This window comes from Sus scrofa, chromosome 15 (genome assembly GCF_054392235.1).
Source record: "Sus scrofa isolate SSC_HxYL_T2T_F1_AM1 chromosome 15, Sscrofa_HxYL_maternal_Yorkshire_Landrace_v2.0, whole genome shotgun sequence".
Classification (NCBI taxonomy): Eukaryota; Metazoa; Chordata; class Mammalia; order Artiodactyla; family Suidae; genus Sus; species Sus scrofa.
Window position 1 is genome coordinate 14,781,343 of NC_139397.1, and position 22,266 is coordinate 14,803,608.

The window sequence follows — 22,266 nt, forward strand, 5'->3', positions numbered from 1 at the left end:
CAGAAACATTACTGAAGATTTCAAATCAGAACCGAGGAAGGGTATCTACAGCCTACACTCCCAGAAAACAATTCTTTTTTGGCCACACCCCTGGCATGTGGAAATTCCCCAGCCAAGGATGGAACCTGCACCAGTCACATGAAGATTAGACGGGTCCCAGGCTGAGCAACTGTAATCTGCTCCCTGTGGGCAGATAACTTCAGGATAAAAGATCATCCATTTCTCATTCTTGAGCTCAAGGAGACCTACAAGGAAGGTTCCTCTGGGTCAGAAGAGGGGCACCAGACCACAGTACCTCCTATCAACTTCCCAGAGGCCCTAGTGCTAATAAAATAATCCTGCGGGGAGGGCCTGGAGTCAGGACAAAGCCTGACAAATCAAGTTGACTGGCCAGAGGAAGCCCCGAAGGACTGCCCCCCATAGGAGTGACTTAATGGACCTCCAAAGCACATGTTGCTTTCTTTCTTCCTCTATCCCTTTCCACCCTCCCCCACAACCTGTGCCTGTGTTTTTCCCACACCTATCCTCTCTCTTAACTGCCTCACTTAAAAAAATCCTTTTGCAGCAACAGGGATGGACCTAGAAAATACCATACTAAGCTAGAGATAAATATGCGATATCACTTATATATGAACTTAAAAAATAATAATATACAAAAGAGAAATTCACAGGTATAGAAAACAAACTTAAGGTTACCAAAGGTGAAAGGGAGGAGGAGGGATATATTAGAAGCATGGGATAATAGGTACTACTATACCTAAGATAAATAAACAGCAAAGACTTACTGTGTAATGCAAGGAACAATATCCAGTATTTGTAATAACCTGTAAAGGAAAATAGGCTGAAAAAAATCTATATAACTGAACCACCTTGCTGTACGCCTGAAACTTAGCACAATATAGTAAATCAACCACAATTCAATGGGGGGTAAAAGTAAGGATTTAGAGGTGTGTGCCCCCCCCCCCCAAATGTGAATAAAGATGCTCTATAGTTCAAAACAGACCACAAAAGAAGGCAAGAGTATCTGGTTCGTGTGATTGTGGAGGACTACGAAGTTCACTGTAGGTTGGTATTTGGATTATGCTATTATTCATTTCAGGAAACCTCACTAACACAAAACAATTAAAAAAATCAAAAACCAAAGAAAAACAAGTACCAAAATTGTTTTTATTTTTATTTTATTTCAGATTAAAGTGCATTTCTTTAAAAATGTTTCAATATCCAGTTTCAATTGGCAAGCTGATAACAGTTAACTCTCAATAGATCATCAAAGTTTTACTTTGGATCAGACAGATTCTCCTTCCCTCAACCCAGTCATAATGAACCTGAAAACACAATTTTAGTATAGGTCTACCTGCTTCAAACACTGTATAAAGCATTACACTAACAAATCCGACTGCACCCTTATCTACTAGTGCAGCTGAGGAATGAACAGGTATTTCTGTGAAGTTTCAGCTTAAACATTTGACTTATCAAATATAAATACTTTCTGAATGTAAAACTAAGCTCTCCTAGAGTTTATCAAGTGATGAAAACAGAAATGTTACAGGGCTAACAAATGACTGATTTGGCTCCTTTCAGTCCTTTTCTAAGTGCGTATTAGTCAAGTCTAGCCACAGGAGGTAGTGTGTAGATTGAAAGCAACTGATTACTCACCAACACAGAAAGCAAACTCCCCAAACCCCCAATTGTTTTCACAGGTGTGATTTAACCAATTAGTGCCAGACATCTTTCCTTCACATTTCAGGTCCCTTAATATCCACGGCAAACACATTTTAAGAAAAACCTAAATAAAGGGCAATAGAAATTTTAAAAAGTCAAAATCCCTATTCTGCCAGCCAGAAGTAATCAACAAAACTATCCCTTATGATAAAGACTGACACACAATATGTAAAAGCCAGACAGCAGTAAATATGTTTGGCATCACAGGCCACAGAATTTCAGACTACTTAATTCTGCCACTGTGGCAGAAAAGCAGCCAAATATGTAAATAAGCATGGCTGTGTCTCAGTAAAACCTTATTATGAACAATAAAATTTCATATATTTTCATGTCACAAAATACTATTCTTCTTTTGATACTCTGAATCATTTAGAAAATGCAAAAACCATTCTTAGCTCATTAGATGTATAAACAGGTAGCAGGCTACAGTCTTTCAACACTTGCTCATTAAAAACTTTACTAGGTTAAGATTGCCATCTTTCATTTCTCCTACTTAAACTGATTAATTCCACTTTTCTATTAGAAAATTTCCATTCCATAAAAATTCAGATACCTGTTAACCATTCAATTAAATGTCAAAATAGCTATTATACTACATTCCATTTTCAGTTCTGACACTATTTTGAAAGTGAACTTTCTGGTTATGTGCAGTTCATCCATTTAAGAAATAAAGTCTTTTGTTGGAAATTATTTATTGATGGGGTATTAAATAATAAGGTACTTTAAAATAATTACCCAAGAGAAGTATTAACATTAATTAATTGTTATGTATAGAGTAACTTTCTGCGGCCACTGTCTGCCAGCCATTTTCAAATATATGTGCAACTATTTATCTCTATACTTAACGGCCTAATTGTTTTATTACTATTTCAGCTCAATCTGTCTTTCCCTTTCTCTTTATCATTTGGCAGTGCATCAATTTCCCTATCTCTTTATTATCTGGCAGGCATCAATCTCTATCAGCATGTAATTGTTTCATCCACAATTATGAAGTGGCACACTGTGGGCTAAAGATACCATTCCCTCTTACTACTAGTGTAAGACCAAAAGCTATGTAGATTTTTTTTCTTCCATGTGACATCAATTTAAAATACTGCCTTTGATTTTATACTCAGGTAAGGGGAGATGTTATATTTTATTCCAATGGCATATTTCAGCGGAATAAGCATTTATAGCTTGGCACTTCATGTTTGGTTTTAACTGTTCTTTGGTGAAAGGCTTGGCATATAAAGAAAAAAATGGTTAAGACCACACTGTAAAATTTTAACAATATATTCCAAAAACTGGGCAAACACTCATAATTATATTAACTACTCTGCTGCAGTAGCTATCCAAATCCAAATGAGTCAGATTTTAATGGATACTTTCAAAGAGCAGTATATAAATCCTGGCACGTAACAGACATAATTGATCATAAGAACCCACAAACCCCAGATGTTTTACAGATTGAATAATCAATAAATTTTGATAAACCAATTTTTAAAACTCACTGCTTATCTTCTGGTGACATTTCCTTAAGTGCTTTGGATGAAGGCAGTTCTAAAGTATTTAAGTGTGAGGGAAATATAACAGAATGCCAAGAAAAACTCATTTTTTAGAGACTCAAATTATTGAACACGTTCAACTCCATTTTACAATAAAACAAGTTTCAACCATGTAGTATAACAGCAGTCACCAGAGGTCTTCAGTTAAAATGATAAGGCACATTTGTCAGACTAATGGCACCGCTAACTTTACTGCCAAATTAACCCTAGTTAGGGGTAGTCTGTTTTCAACATATATTAATAAGATATTGAAGTCCCATAACCTGGAAGGCAAGATTCATTTAAGACTAAATGCATCTCCAACAGTTGGAAAATTTACCTTTTATATTAACAAAAATATCAGAACATAATCCACATATACTCCTAAGACTCGACATTATTCAAACTGGTTAGTAAGGTTCTTTATAACATAAAATACTTAAGTACCTTCCATATTTAAAAGGCTCCTAATGAATCAAAATTCTACCTTTAATGATTTTCTTTAAATTTTTGAACTATAATTTGAAGCCTTCAAGACCAGTCTATATTCCCAATTCATATATTTTAAAAAGTTACTTTTAAAAAGACTTGCTTTTTATCTTTTATCCTTTGTGGCAAATAATTCTAAAGACTTAAATCTGCTTGGGTTATCAAATCCTAATTTAGATTTTAAAGCCTCTCAGACCTGCTACTTACCACAAATGCAGTCCACAGCATGTGTATGTATCACGTGATAATTCTTAGAAATAAAATTCCTTTAGGCCTCCCTCACAGATTTGTTGAATCAGAATCTGCATTCTTACAAATATATGCAAGTTTGAGAAGCACTATTTTAGAAGTCAGAACCTTACTCTAATGTTTGCATACACCTTTCTATTGGCTTACGGGTGAAGTAAACATGGGCTGTACAGATGAGCAAGCAGCTCCTTCCCCCGACTCAAGTCTCAGCCTAGTAGTATCAACAGATGCCATTTTATCGCCTCCAAATCTAACTCACAACTTACCTCCCTGAAAATCAATTATGGAATGAGATGGAATCTAGGCCTTTCTTACTGTATTATTAGGTCAAAGTTGGAAGAAATGGCATTAAGGGAAAATATGACTTTCATACTTTTTGTTAAATTTCAACTGAAACTGCCTTTGAAACGACACATTTTTAATTACTCTCTTTAAAAACAAAACTCTACACTCTCCTCCCATTTCTCCATACTTTTGTTTCTTGTCCTAACACCTTTATTTTAGGTAAGATATAATCCAACTTTGACATGTTTATGATTCTTAAATATGGAACAGAATCTCTACTACCAAACTACACAGAAAAAAGAATCATGGGCAATGTTGGGGTCTACCATGCTTTAAAGTACACATTTATCTCTTCTTTTTGACTGTATTGTCCTATTGCATTATTACTTAACCTGATTCATCCTATACAAAGAACTAGAGCAAAACAAACTCTATATTCTTCAACAATGGCTTTCAAACTTGTTCAAACAGCACAGCATCTTTAATAATAAGGCTCAATGAAATACTGAAAATTTAAATCCCCTATGAAATGCATTTTAAAATATGAAAAATTATACTATGGTTCTGCATGCAACTATGTTCTTTATAAATGCATAAGAGATCACATTTGAGTATTCTTAGTAATATTTGCCATGTTTTATCAACCATTAGAAATTATGTGAAAAAAATGATTTCACTTTAATAGTGAAACAATACACAGTGTAGCTGAATAAAGAATATTAATGTCTTTTGCCATTTAGGAATCACTCAGGAAAGAATTCACAGAAAGATTTAAGGCAAGAATACTGAAAATAAGGTGCCTCAAATATATACTTTTATCAACAAAGATTTAGCAAACTAGAGTTTGCCCACAAATAATATTTTTACATACCTGTTGAACCACAATGTTTTTAAATTAATATCTGTGCTTACATCAAACTCAGTGATTTAAGTAAATGGTAATCATTTTTGGTCACATTTTCTGCTATACTTTTCACCTTCCCAAGAACTTCCAAACAAGTCCAGTTCACACAAATATTAAGGTATACAGACAGAATGAGCTAACTCTGACTACTCTCAATACATATAAACGCTCCTTCTTATTCATACCTGCTCACTGAAAACTTACGTACCTCTTTACTAACAAATACTTGGGAAATAAATGATAAGACAATTTAAACCACAATTATAATTCTGCTTAAAAATTTTCTATTTTTTCATTAGTTATTCCCCTACGGTCCTCAGTTCAAAGTTGCTAGAATTTCTTTTAAAACCATCCTCAGTATATAAACAGCAAACTTAGACCCCCAATTGTTTATAATATAATGATAATAGATTATTAAAAAAACACACCAATTTTTTACTGTGACTGGGTGATGGGCCTTCTGAATATAAAGCTAACCAAGACACAAGGATTAAACTTTTTTATAAGTTGCTGAAGAATGTGTGCCTTTTCAAGGTTTAGTTCTGAATAAATCTGAAACTGAGAAGATCACTCATTCTACTCAAAAAACAAATGAGATAGTCTCACTGTTAAAAAGATGAAACAAATATGGAAAGTCAGGCACTAATACTAGTTGGTAAAGTTTACAAATGTTTTAATTATATACACCTTATTTTTTAAAAGTAGTTAAAACACATATTTTGAAAGAACACCTTTAAATTTCTCCCAAGTTTGCTTTAGGTATAGGTGAAAAGAGCAGATAAACTCTAGATTTCTTCTGGTCCAAGTTATAATGAAAATACTCAAGCTAAATCCCCATTAAAAAGAGATGTAAAGAGGCATGCTTTCTAGCGGCTAGTACCCTCTTCCAAACCAAAAGAAAAAGAAAGGTTATGGGAATGAATAGCAACATGGTAATGTAACACTCATATCTTTAACTTTACTCCTTCTGGTTACTTTAGAAAATAAACTTGTGTTTTAACTAAGACTATTAACTAAGTACAAAACTATCTGTTTTATTCGTAGATACAGAATCCTACAAACATCTGCAGCAAGCCCACAAAGCACTTCTACTGTCTGTATTGATATCTCAGTATTCAATATATACAAAATTAAGTTCCTATTAAACAAAATAATAAAGGTATTCACAAGAAGCTGCAGAAAACTTTCATGCAATTAATGAAGACTGCAATTTATAAATTAAAGACTTAATCTATACATAATGTACAAATAGCCATGCATTTTTAAAAGAATATTATATATCTCATAAGAGTAATTTTCACAGGCATATACTGCTGCACAAATCTTTTCTAACACAAATGAATGCAATCTTAGTAAATTCTGCTTTAATATTTAACTCAAAAATTTGAAAATTTTGGTATTTTTTCTTTAAAGTTGTCCAAATCAAGGTGACATCTGTGAAAAGTGTTCCAATTCCTTTGGATCTCATTTGGGGTATTTTACCAAGAACAAATTTCTTCAACCTCAAGTACAACAAATAAAAATTCTTAAAAAAAGAAAAGAAAAAGAAATCAACTATAAACACCTTATCAGTTCAGCAAAAAGTTCAAATAAAAATTTTCAATTTTACTTAGAACAAGGTATATTACATGAAATGTTAGCATATACACGAGTAAGTGAAATAAAATGTATGCTTTTGTTTCTAGTTTTGTTTTCACATTTTAGTAAGATATTTAAATTTTTGGAAAAACTGTCTAGCAGCCAAGAAACTACATTACATGGGAAAAAATGACCTCACAAAACTGAAGTTACTTAACAAGCCATTGTTTAGGGTTTGAAATGGTATTAACTTTGCAAACATTGTCTGAAATTGTGCTGTTATTTCAGAACTTACTTTATGAATGGACAAATCTAGTAATTTTTTTTTAAGAAAACTTCAATATTTTTCTTAAAATACTAAATAGAATTTTCATGGGCTGGTGACCTCCAACGTGACTGAAGATTTTTAATTATACAGTTTGCCATGCTACCAAGTTTCTCATGCATTTCGAATAACTGACTTCCTGAATAATTATGGAGATCTTCTGAATCCAGCTGAAGAGCGAGTGCACTAATCTGTGCCACAAGGTTTTTAGATAATGGAGTTTCTAAAGCAACAGGATCAATTAAATCTAAAAGAAAGAAAGAAAGCATAATTAAACCTATTCCAGATAAATCCTAAATTATATCTCCTTTTAAGTGTTAGTAAAAAGTTTAAGTGCCTAGATTTCAAATTGAGAGTGCAGCCTGAGTTATTACCTCTGCTCAAGGCAACAGAAAAATTACCATAGCTTACTCTGTGCCATTAAAGAAATCACAACTACTTCATTTTTATGAACAATATAACTGGAATGAAATGTTCAGTTTATATCCTTATTTGAGACCCTGACAGAGTAAAAACTGATAGAGAAAAAGCATCAAGACATATGATGGGAAATCAGTTATTTTTTCTCATGTACTTGGTAACTATCACACAAAAAAAATATGTGTCAAACTCACAGGGCATGGACAAATTAAAGCTAAAATCATAAAATATTTCTTCAAGAAAGTTGGCTAATGTTATAAAACCATCCCATTTTGCTAAAATATACCTGAGGCAAGTCTTTCTTCATCAGGAGAAACAGATTTATTTTCCATTCCATTTATTGTTTTTTCAGAAATATCAAAAACTGGAATCTCTTCTAGTCCACGAGACTTCACCTTGATTATATTCAGGCCAGTAAAAACAAAAACAAAACCGACAAATTTTAAGTTATTTTTAACAAGACTAAGAGTTCTAATGCTGGAAAAGAATCTGACACAATATGTTCCAATGCTCATCACATATTAGCTTAGGTAATACTGCTAAGAAACCATGTTCTACTAACAACACAAAAAATGGCATTACATAGTATTTCTTCAAAAAGGTGATTAAAGAATTTAAAACATTTTCTAATGGACTTGTACAGAAATAACCATGGTAGCCAAGAAAAATTACATTATATTCTCTAGGTTCAGGAACACAGGAAAAGCAAATCTAAGCCAGAGATGTCTAACCATAAATAATACACAGGCTTCTTTTTTAAAAAGAGTACAATTTTCAAAGGTGTTCCCAGGGCTGATTGCTGATTGAGAAAACACTAATTTTAGAATGTTAAGAGTTACCATATGACCCAGTAATCATCCAAAGGAAACAGAAACATCCAATCACACAAAAAACCTGTATATGAATGTACCTAACAGTATATTCCTAATAGAAAATAGTGTTATGAATAGTATTATACCAAACAACCCAAATGTTTACCAAGTGATAAGTGGAAAAACCAAATATTATACAGCCATACAAGGAGATATTATTTAACCATAAAAATGAAGTACTAATTCTTGTGAACCATGAAAATATTATGCTCAGTTAAAGACGTCACAAAAGAGTACAAATTAATGATCCCACTTTTATGGAAATGTCCACACTAGGCAAATCTATACAAAGATTAGTGGTTGCCTGGGGCGGAAATGTGGACTGACTGCTAATGAGTACAGGGTTTTTTTTCAGGGTGAGCAAAAATGTTCTGAAATTACGTCTTGGTGAACAATTGTGTAACTTTGTGAACATATTAAAACAACTACTAGAGTTCCTGTAGTGGCTCATCAGAAACGAATCTGACTAGTATCCATGAGAATCCAGGTTCAGTCCCTGGCCTTGCTCAGTGATCCATGATCCAGTATTGCCGGGAGCTGTGGTGTAGGTTGCAAATGAGGCTCAGATCCCATGCTGCTGTGTAGGCCGGTGGCTACAGCTGTGATTTGACCCCTAGCCTGGGAATCTCCTGAAATTTCATTTTTTAAAATTTATTATCAGACACAACTTAGAATAGATTTACAAAGAGATCCTGCTGAATAGCATTGAGAACTATGTCTAAATACTCATGTTGCAACAGAAGAAAGGGTGGGGGAAAAAATGTAATTGTAATGTATACATGTAAGGATAACTTGACCCCCTTGCTGTACAGTGGGAAAATAAAAAAAAATACTAAAAAAATAATAAAATTTATTTATTTTGTCTTTTTAAAAAGACAAAGACAAATAAATTTTAAAAAATTAAAAATAACTACTTAATTGTGCACTTTAGGTGGGTAAATTTTAGGCTATGTGGCTGTAATCTCAATAAAGCAGTTTAAACTCTTTAAACTGCAAGTGCGGCCCTTTTCAAAAAGACAAAATAAATAAATAAATTTTTAAAAATTAAAAATAAAAATAAAATAACTACTTAATTGTGCACTTTAGGTGGGTGAATTTTAGGGTGATGTGGCTGTAATCTCAATAAAGCAGTTTAAACTCTATCAATGAGACTGAAAATCACTAACAGTTGTTTTTTTTTTAAACTGGTTAGCAAATATTTTTAAAGATCAAATAAATACTAAAACTAGGACTTTCAAGAAAATTATCAAGCCTTCAGTAGTTAGCAAACTCCAGTCTCAGAAATTCTAATAGAACACTGGTTTTACCCTTAAAAACATCCTGTTTTCCATTTATTCCCAATTTGGCATAGTATCAATGAATATGTAAAGGTTTATGAATGGGTTTCAGGAGTATCTGTAAATCCTTCTGAAATGATACACAAAAATTTCCATGTATGTATTCCATAAGGGAAAAGAATCTTGGCTTTCCTAAGAATCTTGAAATAACCCAAAGTATTTATGTGTTAAAAGTTCAAAGGAATAACAAGTAAAAAAAAATCAGTCACAATTGTGTTGGATATCAAAATCAAAATACTGGTTAACTACAGATCTGCAAGATTTTTGTACAATGTTTATATTTAGAAACAGTGATGAAACCAAAATCAATTTGGAGGAAATAAAGAGTTAAGGGATCAGGAAAATAGAATTTGAAGAATAAAGAATTACAATACATAACAGTGCAAAATAAATGAGCAAACTAAGGTACTCTTGATTACTGGGGAAGGGAAGCTAAAGCACAATATAAAATGAGCGCTAAGCAAGAATAGTTAAAATGCAAACTTCTGTAATTGCATTGCGTGATCATTTATTTACACGTAATTTATAGCTATCATCTAAGTTTTTACCTGCTGCTCATGATATACTCTGAGTGCCTTTTTTACATTAGACACTTTTGGAGAACGGATAGGGAGAGTTTTTATTTCAGATGCTGTAAGAGTACTCAAATCACCAATTGTTTTTATATTCTTGGCTCTAATGAGTTGTCCCAGTCCTCTTGCCCTAAAAAGAAAAGAGAATAAGGAAAAATGTCATATGGTTTTATATTTATTCTCTTTGTGAGGGCCTATCCAGTTGAAACATTCTGATTTAAGCTCAATCATAACTGAATTTATACAGACCCAACTCGCCCACTGAGGACAGGCGTATGTGAATTTAATTTAAAACAAAAATCTGAATCTGATGTGTATGTCTGGCTTAAGCAATAGTGCTGGAAATAGACTATGCCTCATACTTTACTTATTACATTATGAGTTATTAGCTATGTGACTTTGGTACATTAACCTTTATAAAGTGGAACTAATTATACTCCTTATAGCATATATTAGGATTAAATAAGGTATTCAAAACCTTGCAAACATTAGTACACAATTATACTGGCCAATGTTGCATTACATTATTCTATTATTGCCCTATCTCAGCTGTTTTCATTTATTTCTAAAATAAGAGTATGTTTAAGTATATATAAATCAATCCTAAATATGAGAACCTTGATCATTTAAACATTCCTCTTAAGCGGCATCTCCAAGTATCAGCCAGAAGTCTAAATAACTACTCACCACATGTTGGACGTAATCTGCGGTAAAATGATGTCAACTGGTGCTGCACAGTTCACCAAGGCAGGGTAAACACTTTCTGTGGGGCATGGCACAGATTCCTTAGCCATTTCTGCAATCTGAGAATAAATTTCAAAAGTTGTTAAAGAGAGGTCACTTGACTGAAGATGGAAATATAAAGTTGCATGAAAACTAAAGCACTTCTTACTAAACACTTCTTTGAGCTCTTAAATTTAGGGCTACGTGATCCTGGGGACAGAAATCCTTTGGTTGAAGTGGTATTATGCTAGACAGAAGAAAGGAGAAAAAAAAACTCAGAACCCTAAATAACTATAATTTTGCAACTTTATTTTCACAACTCAAGACTACAATAATTTCTTAAAATTTTCAGAATGTTTAAAATATAATAATACTACTATCGAATTAATTACTTGTAATTTTTGCCTCCTACCACCTCTTCTACATGGCTACTTGCCATGTAATATCCAAACCAAGTAGTTTTGTTTCTTAAATACAAATTACCCAATCCAATTCTGAGTCTGCATGTGTATTTTTTAAAGTCTACAGCTCACCTTAGAATGTGTAGTGGGTGAAGTTTTAGCACTTTTTACCATGGAAGAACTATTTGAAGAATGGCACCTTATAATAGAGCATCGCCTATCAATGTCATCTGCCAATCCTGCTTGGTATATTGGATCTGCAAAGGAGACACGGCGAACCTGAAAACATAGGTCACGTTTTTATTTAGCACAAGTAAATTTTTAAAAATAGCTCTGTAAATTCTCATCATAAGGTTAGCCAAAAATAAAATGTGCATGTTTAAAAGCGTAATTTCACTAGAAGCCAAATGCATGTAGTTCTAAGTTCTTCCTAGGAACTGTCTTCACAGATATTACTCAAGATTAAAGATCATTCCAATTATCTATAGATAACTTACTACTGTAAAGGCTTACTATGGGCTGTAAAGAACAAGGCAGAGGTAGAAATGGTACTAATTTGCCTCTGGTACATCTTACCAATCTCTGTTCTTAACTCTTTGAGGGTACCAGAGTCACAGGAATTGGGTGTCTACTGTCGTCTTCTTTAGCCCAGGTTGAAGTCATTTTGGCCTCTTCTAAATTCTTTGTTCACTTATTCAGCTATTTGATATAAGTATACAACTGGGCACTTAAACCATTAAATATGTACATAAATGTCTCCTGGGCTTGACCCCTAAAAGACTGGGCAGATTTTGTATACACTTGCTTTAGAAAACTACACTATGTTGCACTGCTGCCTCAGTAAAAATTAAACATGAGCTACTATCTATCAAACAAAACATCACTAGTTAACTTGTATTTTAACCATCTATGGAGCAAAAAAAAAAAAAAGATGAAAAAGGGAGTTCCTGTTGTGGCTCACCAGGATGCAGGTTCAATCCCTGGCCTTGCTCAGTGGGTTAAGGATCTGGTGTTGCCATAAGCTGTGATGTAGGTTGCAAACGTGGCTCGGATCTGGCGTTGCTGTGGCACAGGCCAGCAGCTACAGCTCGGAAACGACCCCAGCTTGGAACCTCCGTATACCGAAAGTGTGGCCCTAAAAAAGCAAAAAGCAAAAAGCAAAAAAAAAAAAAAAAAAAAAAATTCTACAGTATACTGAAGACATCAAATGCATTCCATCTTCATCAACTTTTCAAGAACTTCTTTGGCCTATTTAAACTTAAGATTTTTATTTAAATAAGTGCCTCAAAACAAAAGCTAATCAAACCAAACCAAAAAACCTAAAGAGGTGTTAGGTCTTCCCAAGAACTAATCTCTGAATTCTCAATGTAATAATTTCCAATGTGCCCTGAGGAAATCTTCACAATGTGCCAGCTAAAGGCAAAACTAAGTATCAGTATAATTATATCTACATACACACAACTGGATACATAAACATATGTATTCTACAGTAAATGGCAGGTTCAATTTCAAAATTAAGGAATGCCCATTCTTTCAAAACATCTACTTTGCTAGGAGAGGACAAGTTAAGCTATGTATTAGCACATGCCATCTTTTCCTTTTTTAAATTCTATTTATATCCAACAAACTATGTGCACGTTTTACAGCCAGGGATTTAAAGCAGATAAATAGATTATTCATAGTCATAGGTTTAAAAACTAAAGGACTGCAGTTTAGTGGAAAAGATGAGGTCGCAAAATTACTACATATGAAATCGTACCAAGAAATTAATGAAGGAGTTCCTGTCATGGCTCAGTGGTTAGCAAACGTGACTAGCATCCATGAGGACTTGGGTTCAATCCCTGGCCTTGCTCAGTGGGTTAAGGACCTGGCGTTGCTGTGAGCTGTGGTGTAGAAGACATATGTGGCTACCACCCTGAGTTGCTATGGCTGTGGAGCAGGCCGGTGGCTACAGCTCCAATTAGACCCCTAGCCTGGGAACCTCCAAATGCTGTGGGTGTGGTCCTAAAAAGACAAAAAAAAAAAAAAAAAAAAAAAAAAGAAGAAAAAGAAGAAATTAATGAAGGCATGCATGGCCTAAAGAGATTATCTTTTTCATTAGACAAGGTCTGAAAATTAAGTTTATATACTTAAATGTGAAACAGACAACATAATACCCTAGTAGACAGTAAGTGCTAACTAATGCTCCTTTATCAGTTTCTAAATGTTTCCTCATGTATTATGGTTTGAAGACCAAAAAAAAAAACAAAAACACACACACCACCATGAGAGATTATCAGTTTTACAAAAGGTGAGCAATGGTGATGGTTAAATAAAGATCTTTAGTTTAGTATCCTGAAACAAAGGAATTACATAAAGGGCATCAGTCTTCTTTATCAGTACCTTCCCTTCTACCTGCCCTTTTTTGCTAGCCGACATGGTAAATACTCACTAGGTGTCACCATACAGCCAAAATATTCCAATTAAGCATGGACTCATTAATATTCAGCCCCAATTCCCATACCTTATGAACAGGTGATGAGATCTCATCTTCTTGGGGTCTTTTTAGTCCTCTCTTTAAAATGCTGGTGGATGGAGAAGCCAAAGGGGACCAGACACAGCGTGTCTGCATGCCACTAGGACTGTCATTTGTTGACATGAGTAAAGGATCAAGATCCTTTAATTTCTGAGGAGATGTATTATTATCTTCTGATATCAGTTCAGAGACAGCTGTTTCAGAAGTCAGAGATTGTGGTGTCTCCTCCACTTTCTCTGAAGTATGGTGAACTTCCTGTAAAATTCCATCATTTCTCACTACCATGTGATTGTCATCTAATTCGGTTTTGTCAAATTTATTAAGTCCAACATTTGTTTCAGTTTTATGAGGGTCAACCTTCCCTTCTTCAGTGCTCATCTCTAGTGTGTCAGGAACAAAGCTGTCCATTTCCACATTCAACCCCTTTGTTTCGGCTTCTACAGGCTTAGAGGCTTTGGAAGTGAAGTCCTCATCCTCTGTTTCACTGATGTGGTCAGTTTCAGCAGTCACCTCACCAATCACTGTTTCTGCACAATTTTCCGTTTCAGCATTCATTTCTTCCGATGAGCCTGGGTCAGATTCATCACTTCCTCTGTCTAGTTTCCCAACTGCTATCTGTTCAGAAAAGTCCACCTGAGTTCTCACTTTCACAGATGTGGTACTACCAGAATGACCCACATCTGAATTAAATTCCTCAGTTACTGCTTCGTCAGCATTCATTTCCTCAGCTACATGTGCTTCAGAGGTGTCCTTTCCTTCACTGATTTCCTCCATTAGCCCTTCCTTTGAAATATCACTTTTTTGTTCAAAGAAGCTAACCTCAGATTTATCACTTTCTACCTCCAATTCCATAGCATCATCTACTTCTTGATTCAATTCTTTTACTTTACATTCATTTTCTTCAGCATTAACAATGTTCTCTACACTCAATTCCTTTTCTGGGGTAGCCTCTGCTGGCTTTTCTTCTTTGGTCTCCAAAGTAAAACATTCCAGTGAAGTATCTTTGGAATCATCTAAACATGGACCAAGAGTTTTACATCTTTTATTAGATGGTTCCTGGCTTTCAAGAGACACTGCTTCCTCAGTAGTCCTATCACAAGTTTCTTCATTAAGATTTACCATTTCAGAAGGAAAAGAGTCTTGAATATTTTCTTTAAACTCACTTTCAGAAATAATTGAAGAATCATTAATAGTATCATTCTCCTCCTTGAGATCCAAATGAAAATTCACACTATGATGCTCATCTGAAAGTTTTACCTCAGAGTGCAGATCAGCTTTAGAAGGTTCTGATATAGTTACAGGGGTCTGCACATCTGCCTTTGTTTCACTGACCTTCACATCAAAATTTTCTGTATTCTTTAACCCAATGAATGACTTTTCCTGAGGTTGTGATTTTTCTCCACAGCAATCACAACCTTTAGATCTCCGCACCCTCCTACTTCTCTTATGTTGACATTCAAGTGTTTGGAGAGTTTTTTCAGAAAGCAAAGAAATATCTGATGTCCCTGTTTTTGAGGATTCCCCCACACTATTTTCTATAGAATCTCGCTTTTGTAATCTCTTATTGGCATTTCTAGTCCTTAGATTTGATTCTGGTACAGGAGGATTTGAAAAGGAATGCTCTGCACATCTGTAAGTTTTACTTTTTCCCTCATTTGATACATCATCAGAAACTTGAAATAAATCTGAAGATACTGTAGAATCTTGAAGAGTTATAATATCAATGTCATCTTTTTCACAGATCTGAGATTTTATATCTTTGTCTACTTCGGAATTCATTTCATAATCATGGGTCTGATTTTCCACTTTTATAGATTCCTGTCTTACCATTTTCTCTTCTTGATCTTCAATGTCGACACTGTCGCTGCTTTTGTTTTTCCATTTTCCAGATCTTTTCTTTTTAGAGCCTTCTTCTTTTGCCTCTGAACTGTCAGATTCTGAATTCTCAATACTGGAGAGTAAACCCTGTGATGCTCTTCTTGTTTGATACCGTGTTCGTCCTCTTACTGGTTTCTCAGAGGATTTATCTGTAACGTCCTGGGTACCACCTCCCTCAGATTTAGTATTCTCAAGGTCTGGCTTTCTTCTATTTTCATCAATTTCAACATTAGCACTAGTTTCCCCTAAAGTCTTCTCATGTAAATTACTTCCTTTCTCAATTAAATTTTCCTGTACAGTTTGTTCAGACATCAGTTTTTGCTTAGGTAAAACATCATCTTTCACATGCAATGGACTCTTCTGCAGAGTCTTTTCTTCTTCCTTTCGTCTCTCCCTTTTTTGATGATTATTTTCTTTATCTTGGCTATCAGTGGCTGGCTCTGTTGTTTCCGAACGTCTCCTTAAAGATCGCCTAAGCGTTTTTTGATTTGAAGTTACCTGAACATGACTATCCTCATTTACTGTTTGATCTGCTGTTGTTATTGCTGGGGGTGTATTTTCTTTGGATTCCAAATTAATTTCTAAGCTTTTGTCTTCTACAGTACTGCTTTCTAATAATACGGCATTTTCTACTGTTGGCTTAAGCGTTGTATCCTCATACTCCACTGCAGATTCAGAGAGATGAACCTGATGATCTAACACACATTCTGTTTCATTAAGCAAACCAGGTGGATTATTTTCTAAGGCTACCATGCCATCAAAGGATTCCCGAGTACTTTTCTCCTGATCAGATCTCATTAAGGGCTTAGATTTTTTATTCCCTGTTGGTTCAGACCTACTTGATTTTCGGCCTGATCTCTTAATCCCATGCACTATTTTTTCAGAGTCAGATTGTAAAAGAACCACTTTCTTTGCTTTTGATGGATTATCTGTCTTAGTTGTGCCTTCCTGGCTATTTTTCACTGTAACAGTTGATGACATATTATTTAATGGGGATGGACTAAAAGGTCTATTTTCTGAACCATCAAACTTCTCCAAAGTAATAAAGGACTGTCTTCGACTTGTGGGCTGTGGGGGATTTCCAGGAATGGTGACATTAGAAACTGAGTTACTGCTGACAACAACAGTATTTTCTGTACTAGATGCACATTCAGTTGTTGTTTTCTTCCGTATAACTAAAGTCTTTCCTCTGGCATCTTCATTACTGCTCAGTATTTCTGAACTAGTTTCCTCAACAGAACCATTCTCATTATTCGAAAAGGGGGCCTTTTCAAGATGTTCATCCATGCCACGGTTTTCCACAACAAGTTGAGGAATGACAGTGTCACTCTCCTTTTGCTCCTCCTGCACAGAAACGTACATATACATATAGATTAACCAGCAAAAGTGTCTGACTTTCTGGGGCTATTTGTGTGTAAAACTTTAGCAATTCAAAGACTTTCCATATTTTGCAAATATTCCAAATGCGGTGGTAGATGCCCATTAATTTGTTTCCAATTTTAGGTATTCAATAAAGCCAAATACATTTAAACACACATGAACAGGAGTTCCCATCGTGGCTCAGCAGTTATGAACTTGACTAGGATCCAGGAGGATCCAGGTTCATCCCTGGCCTTGCTGAGTGGGTTAAAGATCCAGCATTGCTGTGATGTGTGGTGTAGGTCGCAGACGCAGCTCAGATGGCACAGATCCCACATTGCTGTGGCTGTGACACAGGCCGGTAGCTACAGCCCCAGTTTTGATGCCTAGCCTGGGAACCTCCATATGCCCTGGGTAAGGACCTAAACAGACAAAAAAAAAAAAAAACCCAAAAACACCCAACCCAAAACAAAACAAACAAAAAACCACATGAACATAAACATACACCCATACACACAATGACGACAATTTTGTCAGTCTGCTAAGCAGAGTTAAGAGATTATATAATAAATCATTAATATAAGAACACCATAATGGAAGGGTGTTCTTAAAAAAAAAAAAAAAAACAAAACACCAAAATACGAAACACCAATATACCTTAAATATCATCTTGGAGTCTTCCTTTGATTTTTCAGTTAGAGTAGGAATTTCCCTGAAATAAGTACATAAATTAGAATACGATTATTAAAAATTAGAAAACTACTTGCTTCAACAACTTCCATACTTACATAGATTCTTCCTGACTATATTGAGAAAATAAAGTATCTTGTGAAACATCCAGATTATTATACATGGCAGGAATATCACACCTGAAAAAGATATTTTTTGTAAGTAACTTCAAACTCTGATATTCCTACAATTAGAAATTAAACTTACAATTTTGCATCTAGTTACATTTTAAGAATAATATAATACCAAGGCTCAGGTGCTTATGTTCCAGATTTTCCATGAAATCATCTTCCTTACCTTTTCCTCCATATCTCAATAAAGGAATTCAATCTAGAAACATCTGGTGTATTATAAGGTAGCCTTACACATTATCAAATACAGTTATGTACAGTCTATCTTTTTGGCATTTAAAATATAGTATAAATAGGTGTTGCCATCGTGGCACAATAGAAACGAATCCGACTAGGAACCATGAGGTTGAGGGTTTGAATCCCTGACCTCACTTAGTGGGTTAAACATCCAGCGTTGCCGTGAGCTGTGGTGTAGGTCACAGACACAGCTCGGATCTGGCGTTGCTGTGGCTCTGGTGTAGGCTGGTGGCTGGCTACAGCTCCGATTAGACCCCTAGCCTGGGAACCTCCATAATGCCGTGGGTACGGCCCTAAAAAGACCAAAAAAAAAAAAAAAAAAAAAAAAAAATTATAACTTAGTACCTTAGCTCTAATCACAAAATTATAGTTTGCTGCATGAAATCTAAATGTAAATACAGAATACTCAATTCAAGAAAAAGGTACTACAAACCTCTTTGCTTTGAGTACTTCTTTCTGGTGTTCAGTTAGTATTCTTTCCTTTGTTTCTTTTCCTTCTGGAGGTATAAACACGAAGTCAGTAGACATTTCTTCTTCCAAAAGCATTTCACTCTTTGATTTTGGAGTTGAAGATTCTAGTTTCGACTGTGAATTGAAAAAGTAAATGTGTATTTGAATTTTCAATTCCTCTTGCAGCATTCTAATAAAGGTTTTTGATAATGACTAAGAAATTTGAAGTTCAAACCCATACAACACTCTTGGTTAATAACAATTACCTCAATGTCCCTCACTTTCATTTTGCGTCTGTTAAATAATCAGCAAATAAAAATTACTATACCTCTTCAAAAACTAGGCAACTCTGTGCTTACCAAAAAAGTATGGCCAAACACATTTTCCAGAAACAGAAATCAAGTGGTTTAGCAGAAGAATATATAAGCATCTGTTAAGTTGAAGCACAAGCTAGTCAAATTGAGTAAAAGTTGCCAAAATAATATGTCCTACATACCAATAAATGGGTATTATAATTTCTACACAATTTCAGTATAGTTGTTATCATTCCACTTTACAGCTGCTACAAGACTATGTCAAAGTTATTATTAAATAACACTTTACTTTCATTTTGCCAGGGCATGGTCTCAAAATTCTAGATTACCACTTCATTGGAGATCACAGAAGAAAAAGCACTGTCTGAAAATCATTTAACTGTCTACTAGCTACTAGACATTTAGTTTGAGATTTCAGGCTACTAGAGATGTCACGCCTAGGCATTCATTTTCTATTCAATAATAGAAGTTCTAAAATATTCTGCTTTTATGCTACCTATATTATAGTTATTCATATCTAGTTTTAGTTCATCTCAAGGTGGCTGCTGCCTAGCATAACTATACTAAATGATGTTAAGTATTATGCAGAATTAACTTTACTAAGAAGCAAAGCTAGATTTCCACACCATCTTTCTAGGCCAAACTCTTATTACTTCCCTACAACCCCATCTTTTATTTAGTCTTTAACAGCTTTTTCTTCTAAGTAGAAGTTTTATGTTCTTAAGCTATCATACATTTTAACAGTTCTATGAAATACACTTTGGAAAAACATACTTTAGCTACTGGTTTCATACTTTCTTTTGCATCCTTTGTTTGTGCCAAAAAAGAATCTCTTTTTCCACTTGATTTTCTTTCCATACCACTTATCTTCATATTTAATTGTGAATTTTCTGTCTGTTTTGTAAAAACAAAGCAATTTCATTAAGTGCAACATATTCTTTTTTATTTTTCACATTTGATAATTCCAGTGTAATGAATATTCATTTCAAATTTCCTTTGTATTGTTTAAATCTACTAAGATTAAAGAAAAGAATGTCAAACAAAAGGAAGTCACTGTCTAATGCAACAGCAGCAGTTTGGTGCCTCCAACTTACACAGCAATACCTATTTTGCATCATTTAATTTTATAAATTCTAAAAAGATACACCAAAAATGGAGTTCCCGTCTTGGCTGAGTGGTAACAGACCCAACTAGTATCCATGAGGACACAGGTTCAATCCCTGGCCTTGTTCAGTGGGTTAAGGATCTGGCGTTGCTGTGAGGTGTGATGTAGGTTGCAGATTCGGCTCAGAGCTGCCCACTGCTGTGGTTGTGGTATAGGCTGGTAGCTGTAGCTATGATTCAACCCCTAGCCTGGGAACTTCCATGTGCCACAGGTGTGGCCATAAAAGGACCCCCCCCCACCAAAAAAAGACACACCAAATACTACAAAAACAAATCAAATTACTGAACTCAAATACTTAAAACTGTAAATTTTTCAAAAAGAAAAAGCCATAAAACTTTAAACCATAAAATGAACATGACAGAAAATATTAACTACCAGGTCCTTCCCAAAAGAATACATGGCTTTATCAGGCCAAATTACATTGAATAAGTATTCACAAGTCTACAAAATTATCTGGATGAGAGTTTTTACTCTATCCAAAAACCAAAACCAAACACAACACTTAGGTAGCTATGACACTTTTTCTTGTTAAGTTTCAAAACAAGAAACATTTAAACTTCATTTATTGTTGAATAAGAAAAAGCTACCTAAGAGTGTTCTACCTCATGGGTATATATCACTCGCATCTTTACTCCTTAATCTTTAGACAGTAATCAATTATTACTAACCAAAGTAACCTTGGTCCAAATGGGTAATGTAATTACCAAGGATGTGTTTCCCTGACAGAGGAATGCGACTAAAATTGGAAATGAGGAGTTCCTGTTGTGGCTCAGCAGAAACCAATCTGACTAACATATCCATGAGGATATGCTTTGGATCCCTGGCCTCGCTCTGTGGGTTAACGATCCAGCATTGCCTTGAGCTATGGTGTAGGTCACAGATGCGGCTCAGATCTGGCCTTGCTGTGGCTGTGGTGTAGGCAGAAGCTACAGCTCCAACTGGATCCCTAGCCTGGGAACCTCCGTATGCATGGGTACGGCCCTAAAATAAAAAGACCAAAACAAAAACAGAAACAAAAACAAAACAGGGAAAGTGAAGAGTAATTCTTGTTTAGATAGTGACTAATATCTAGTATTTTTGGTTTACATAAAGTTCATATAAACATTTAACCACATTATTTTAATAACTCAAACTTTCGCAAAATACACGAGGTTTTATGGGATTCCACGTCACTGTGGCTGTGGGCAGGGTGGCAGCCACATCTCCTGTTTTGAACCCTAGCCTGGGACCAAAAGAAAAAACATTAGTAATAATCTATGGTGAAATTTACTGCCCTTAAATTCATAAAAGTCTTCTATGTCAGTAAACTAACTATGTGGAAACCTCCTGCGTTACGGGGCACTTCTGTTCAGGTTTAGTTTATTCAATGAAATGTTAAAACTACACTGAAACCCTTTAAATAAATGAACTACTCAAATATCATTCAAAAGTAACAGAACAAAACCTAACAAAAAACTACCCAACTTACTGTATCTGAATATGGTCCACTGGATTCTTCCATAATTTCAACATTTTCCAATCCAGGCAATAGAAGCAGAGATTTCTGTTTGGCTTGCCTTAGTACTGGTCTTCAAAAAAGTACATAAATACCTTGAGTCAGATAGTACTGGTGAGTACTGATGACACGTTAATAAGAATAATTATAAGTGGCAAAATACATTCAGCTTAAAGACTCTTTTACTCTATATATAAACCTGGAAGAAATTATAGACAATATTTGAATTTTTGCTAAACTCCCCAGTTTCTGAATTTTACTCTTTAAAAATTCTCAAATTTTCCAAATTTTAATCACAGAAAATTTTGAGCAAAAGTGGACTGTTACATTAAGTATATATCACCCAGATTTAACAGCCATCAATTTCCTGCCCTTTATATTTCTTCTGTTAAGGATAATTTGAAATTGCCTTTCATGTTCCTAAAACTAAGATTACTCCAAGGACCAAAGCATAGGGTCAAATAATTGTTAATAATTACATGTACTGTAAATAATATTTCAACTAAGAAATCCTCTGCAATGAGTCCTCATAGAGAAAATTTATGTTAAAATCAAAATGTCAATTTATAAAAATGAGAACGGAATAATTTACA

At 34.7% G+C, this 22,266-nt stretch overlaps 1 protein-coding gene across 7 annotated transcripts in view; it reads right to left on the minus strand.

Annotated features, from left to right (window-relative positions):
• Positions 1-1,161: 1,161 nt before the first annotated feature.
• RIF1 (replication timing regulatory factor 1) overlaps positions 1,162-22,266 on the minus strand; it is a 62,510-nt gene continuing 41,405 nt past the window's right edge. For 4 of the 7 annotated variants that reach the window (XM_013990617.3, XM_003359717.6, XM_084998644.1 and 1 more), the window contains 12 exons: positions 21,647-21,746; positions 19,788-19,907; positions 18,683-18,834; positions 17,941-18,021; positions 17,810-17,864; positions 13,904-17,137; positions 11,533-11,679; positions 11,169-11,246; positions 10,964-11,079; positions 10,253-10,406; positions 7,782-7,890; positions 1,162-7,322 (listed from right to left, as the gene is read on the minus strand). In XM_013990617.3, the coding sequence (XP_013846071.3) occupies positions 7,108-7,322; positions 7,782-7,890; positions 10,253-10,406; positions 10,964-11,079; positions 11,169-11,246; positions 11,533-11,679; positions 13,904-17,137; positions 17,810-17,864; positions 17,941-18,021; positions 18,683-18,834; positions 19,788-19,907; positions 21,647-21,746 (4,561 nt within the window). In that variant the 3' untranslated portion in view covers positions 1,162-7,107. The remainder of the gene's footprint in view (positions 7,323-7,781; positions 7,891-10,252; positions 10,407-10,963; positions 11,080-11,168; positions 11,247-11,532; positions 11,680-13,903; positions 17,138-17,809; positions 17,865-17,940; positions 18,022-18,682; positions 18,835-19,787; positions 19,908-21,646; positions 21,747-22,266) is intronic. The other 3 variants (XM_021076097.2, XM_003359718.6, XM_084998646.1) reach the window with 1 other exon arrangement.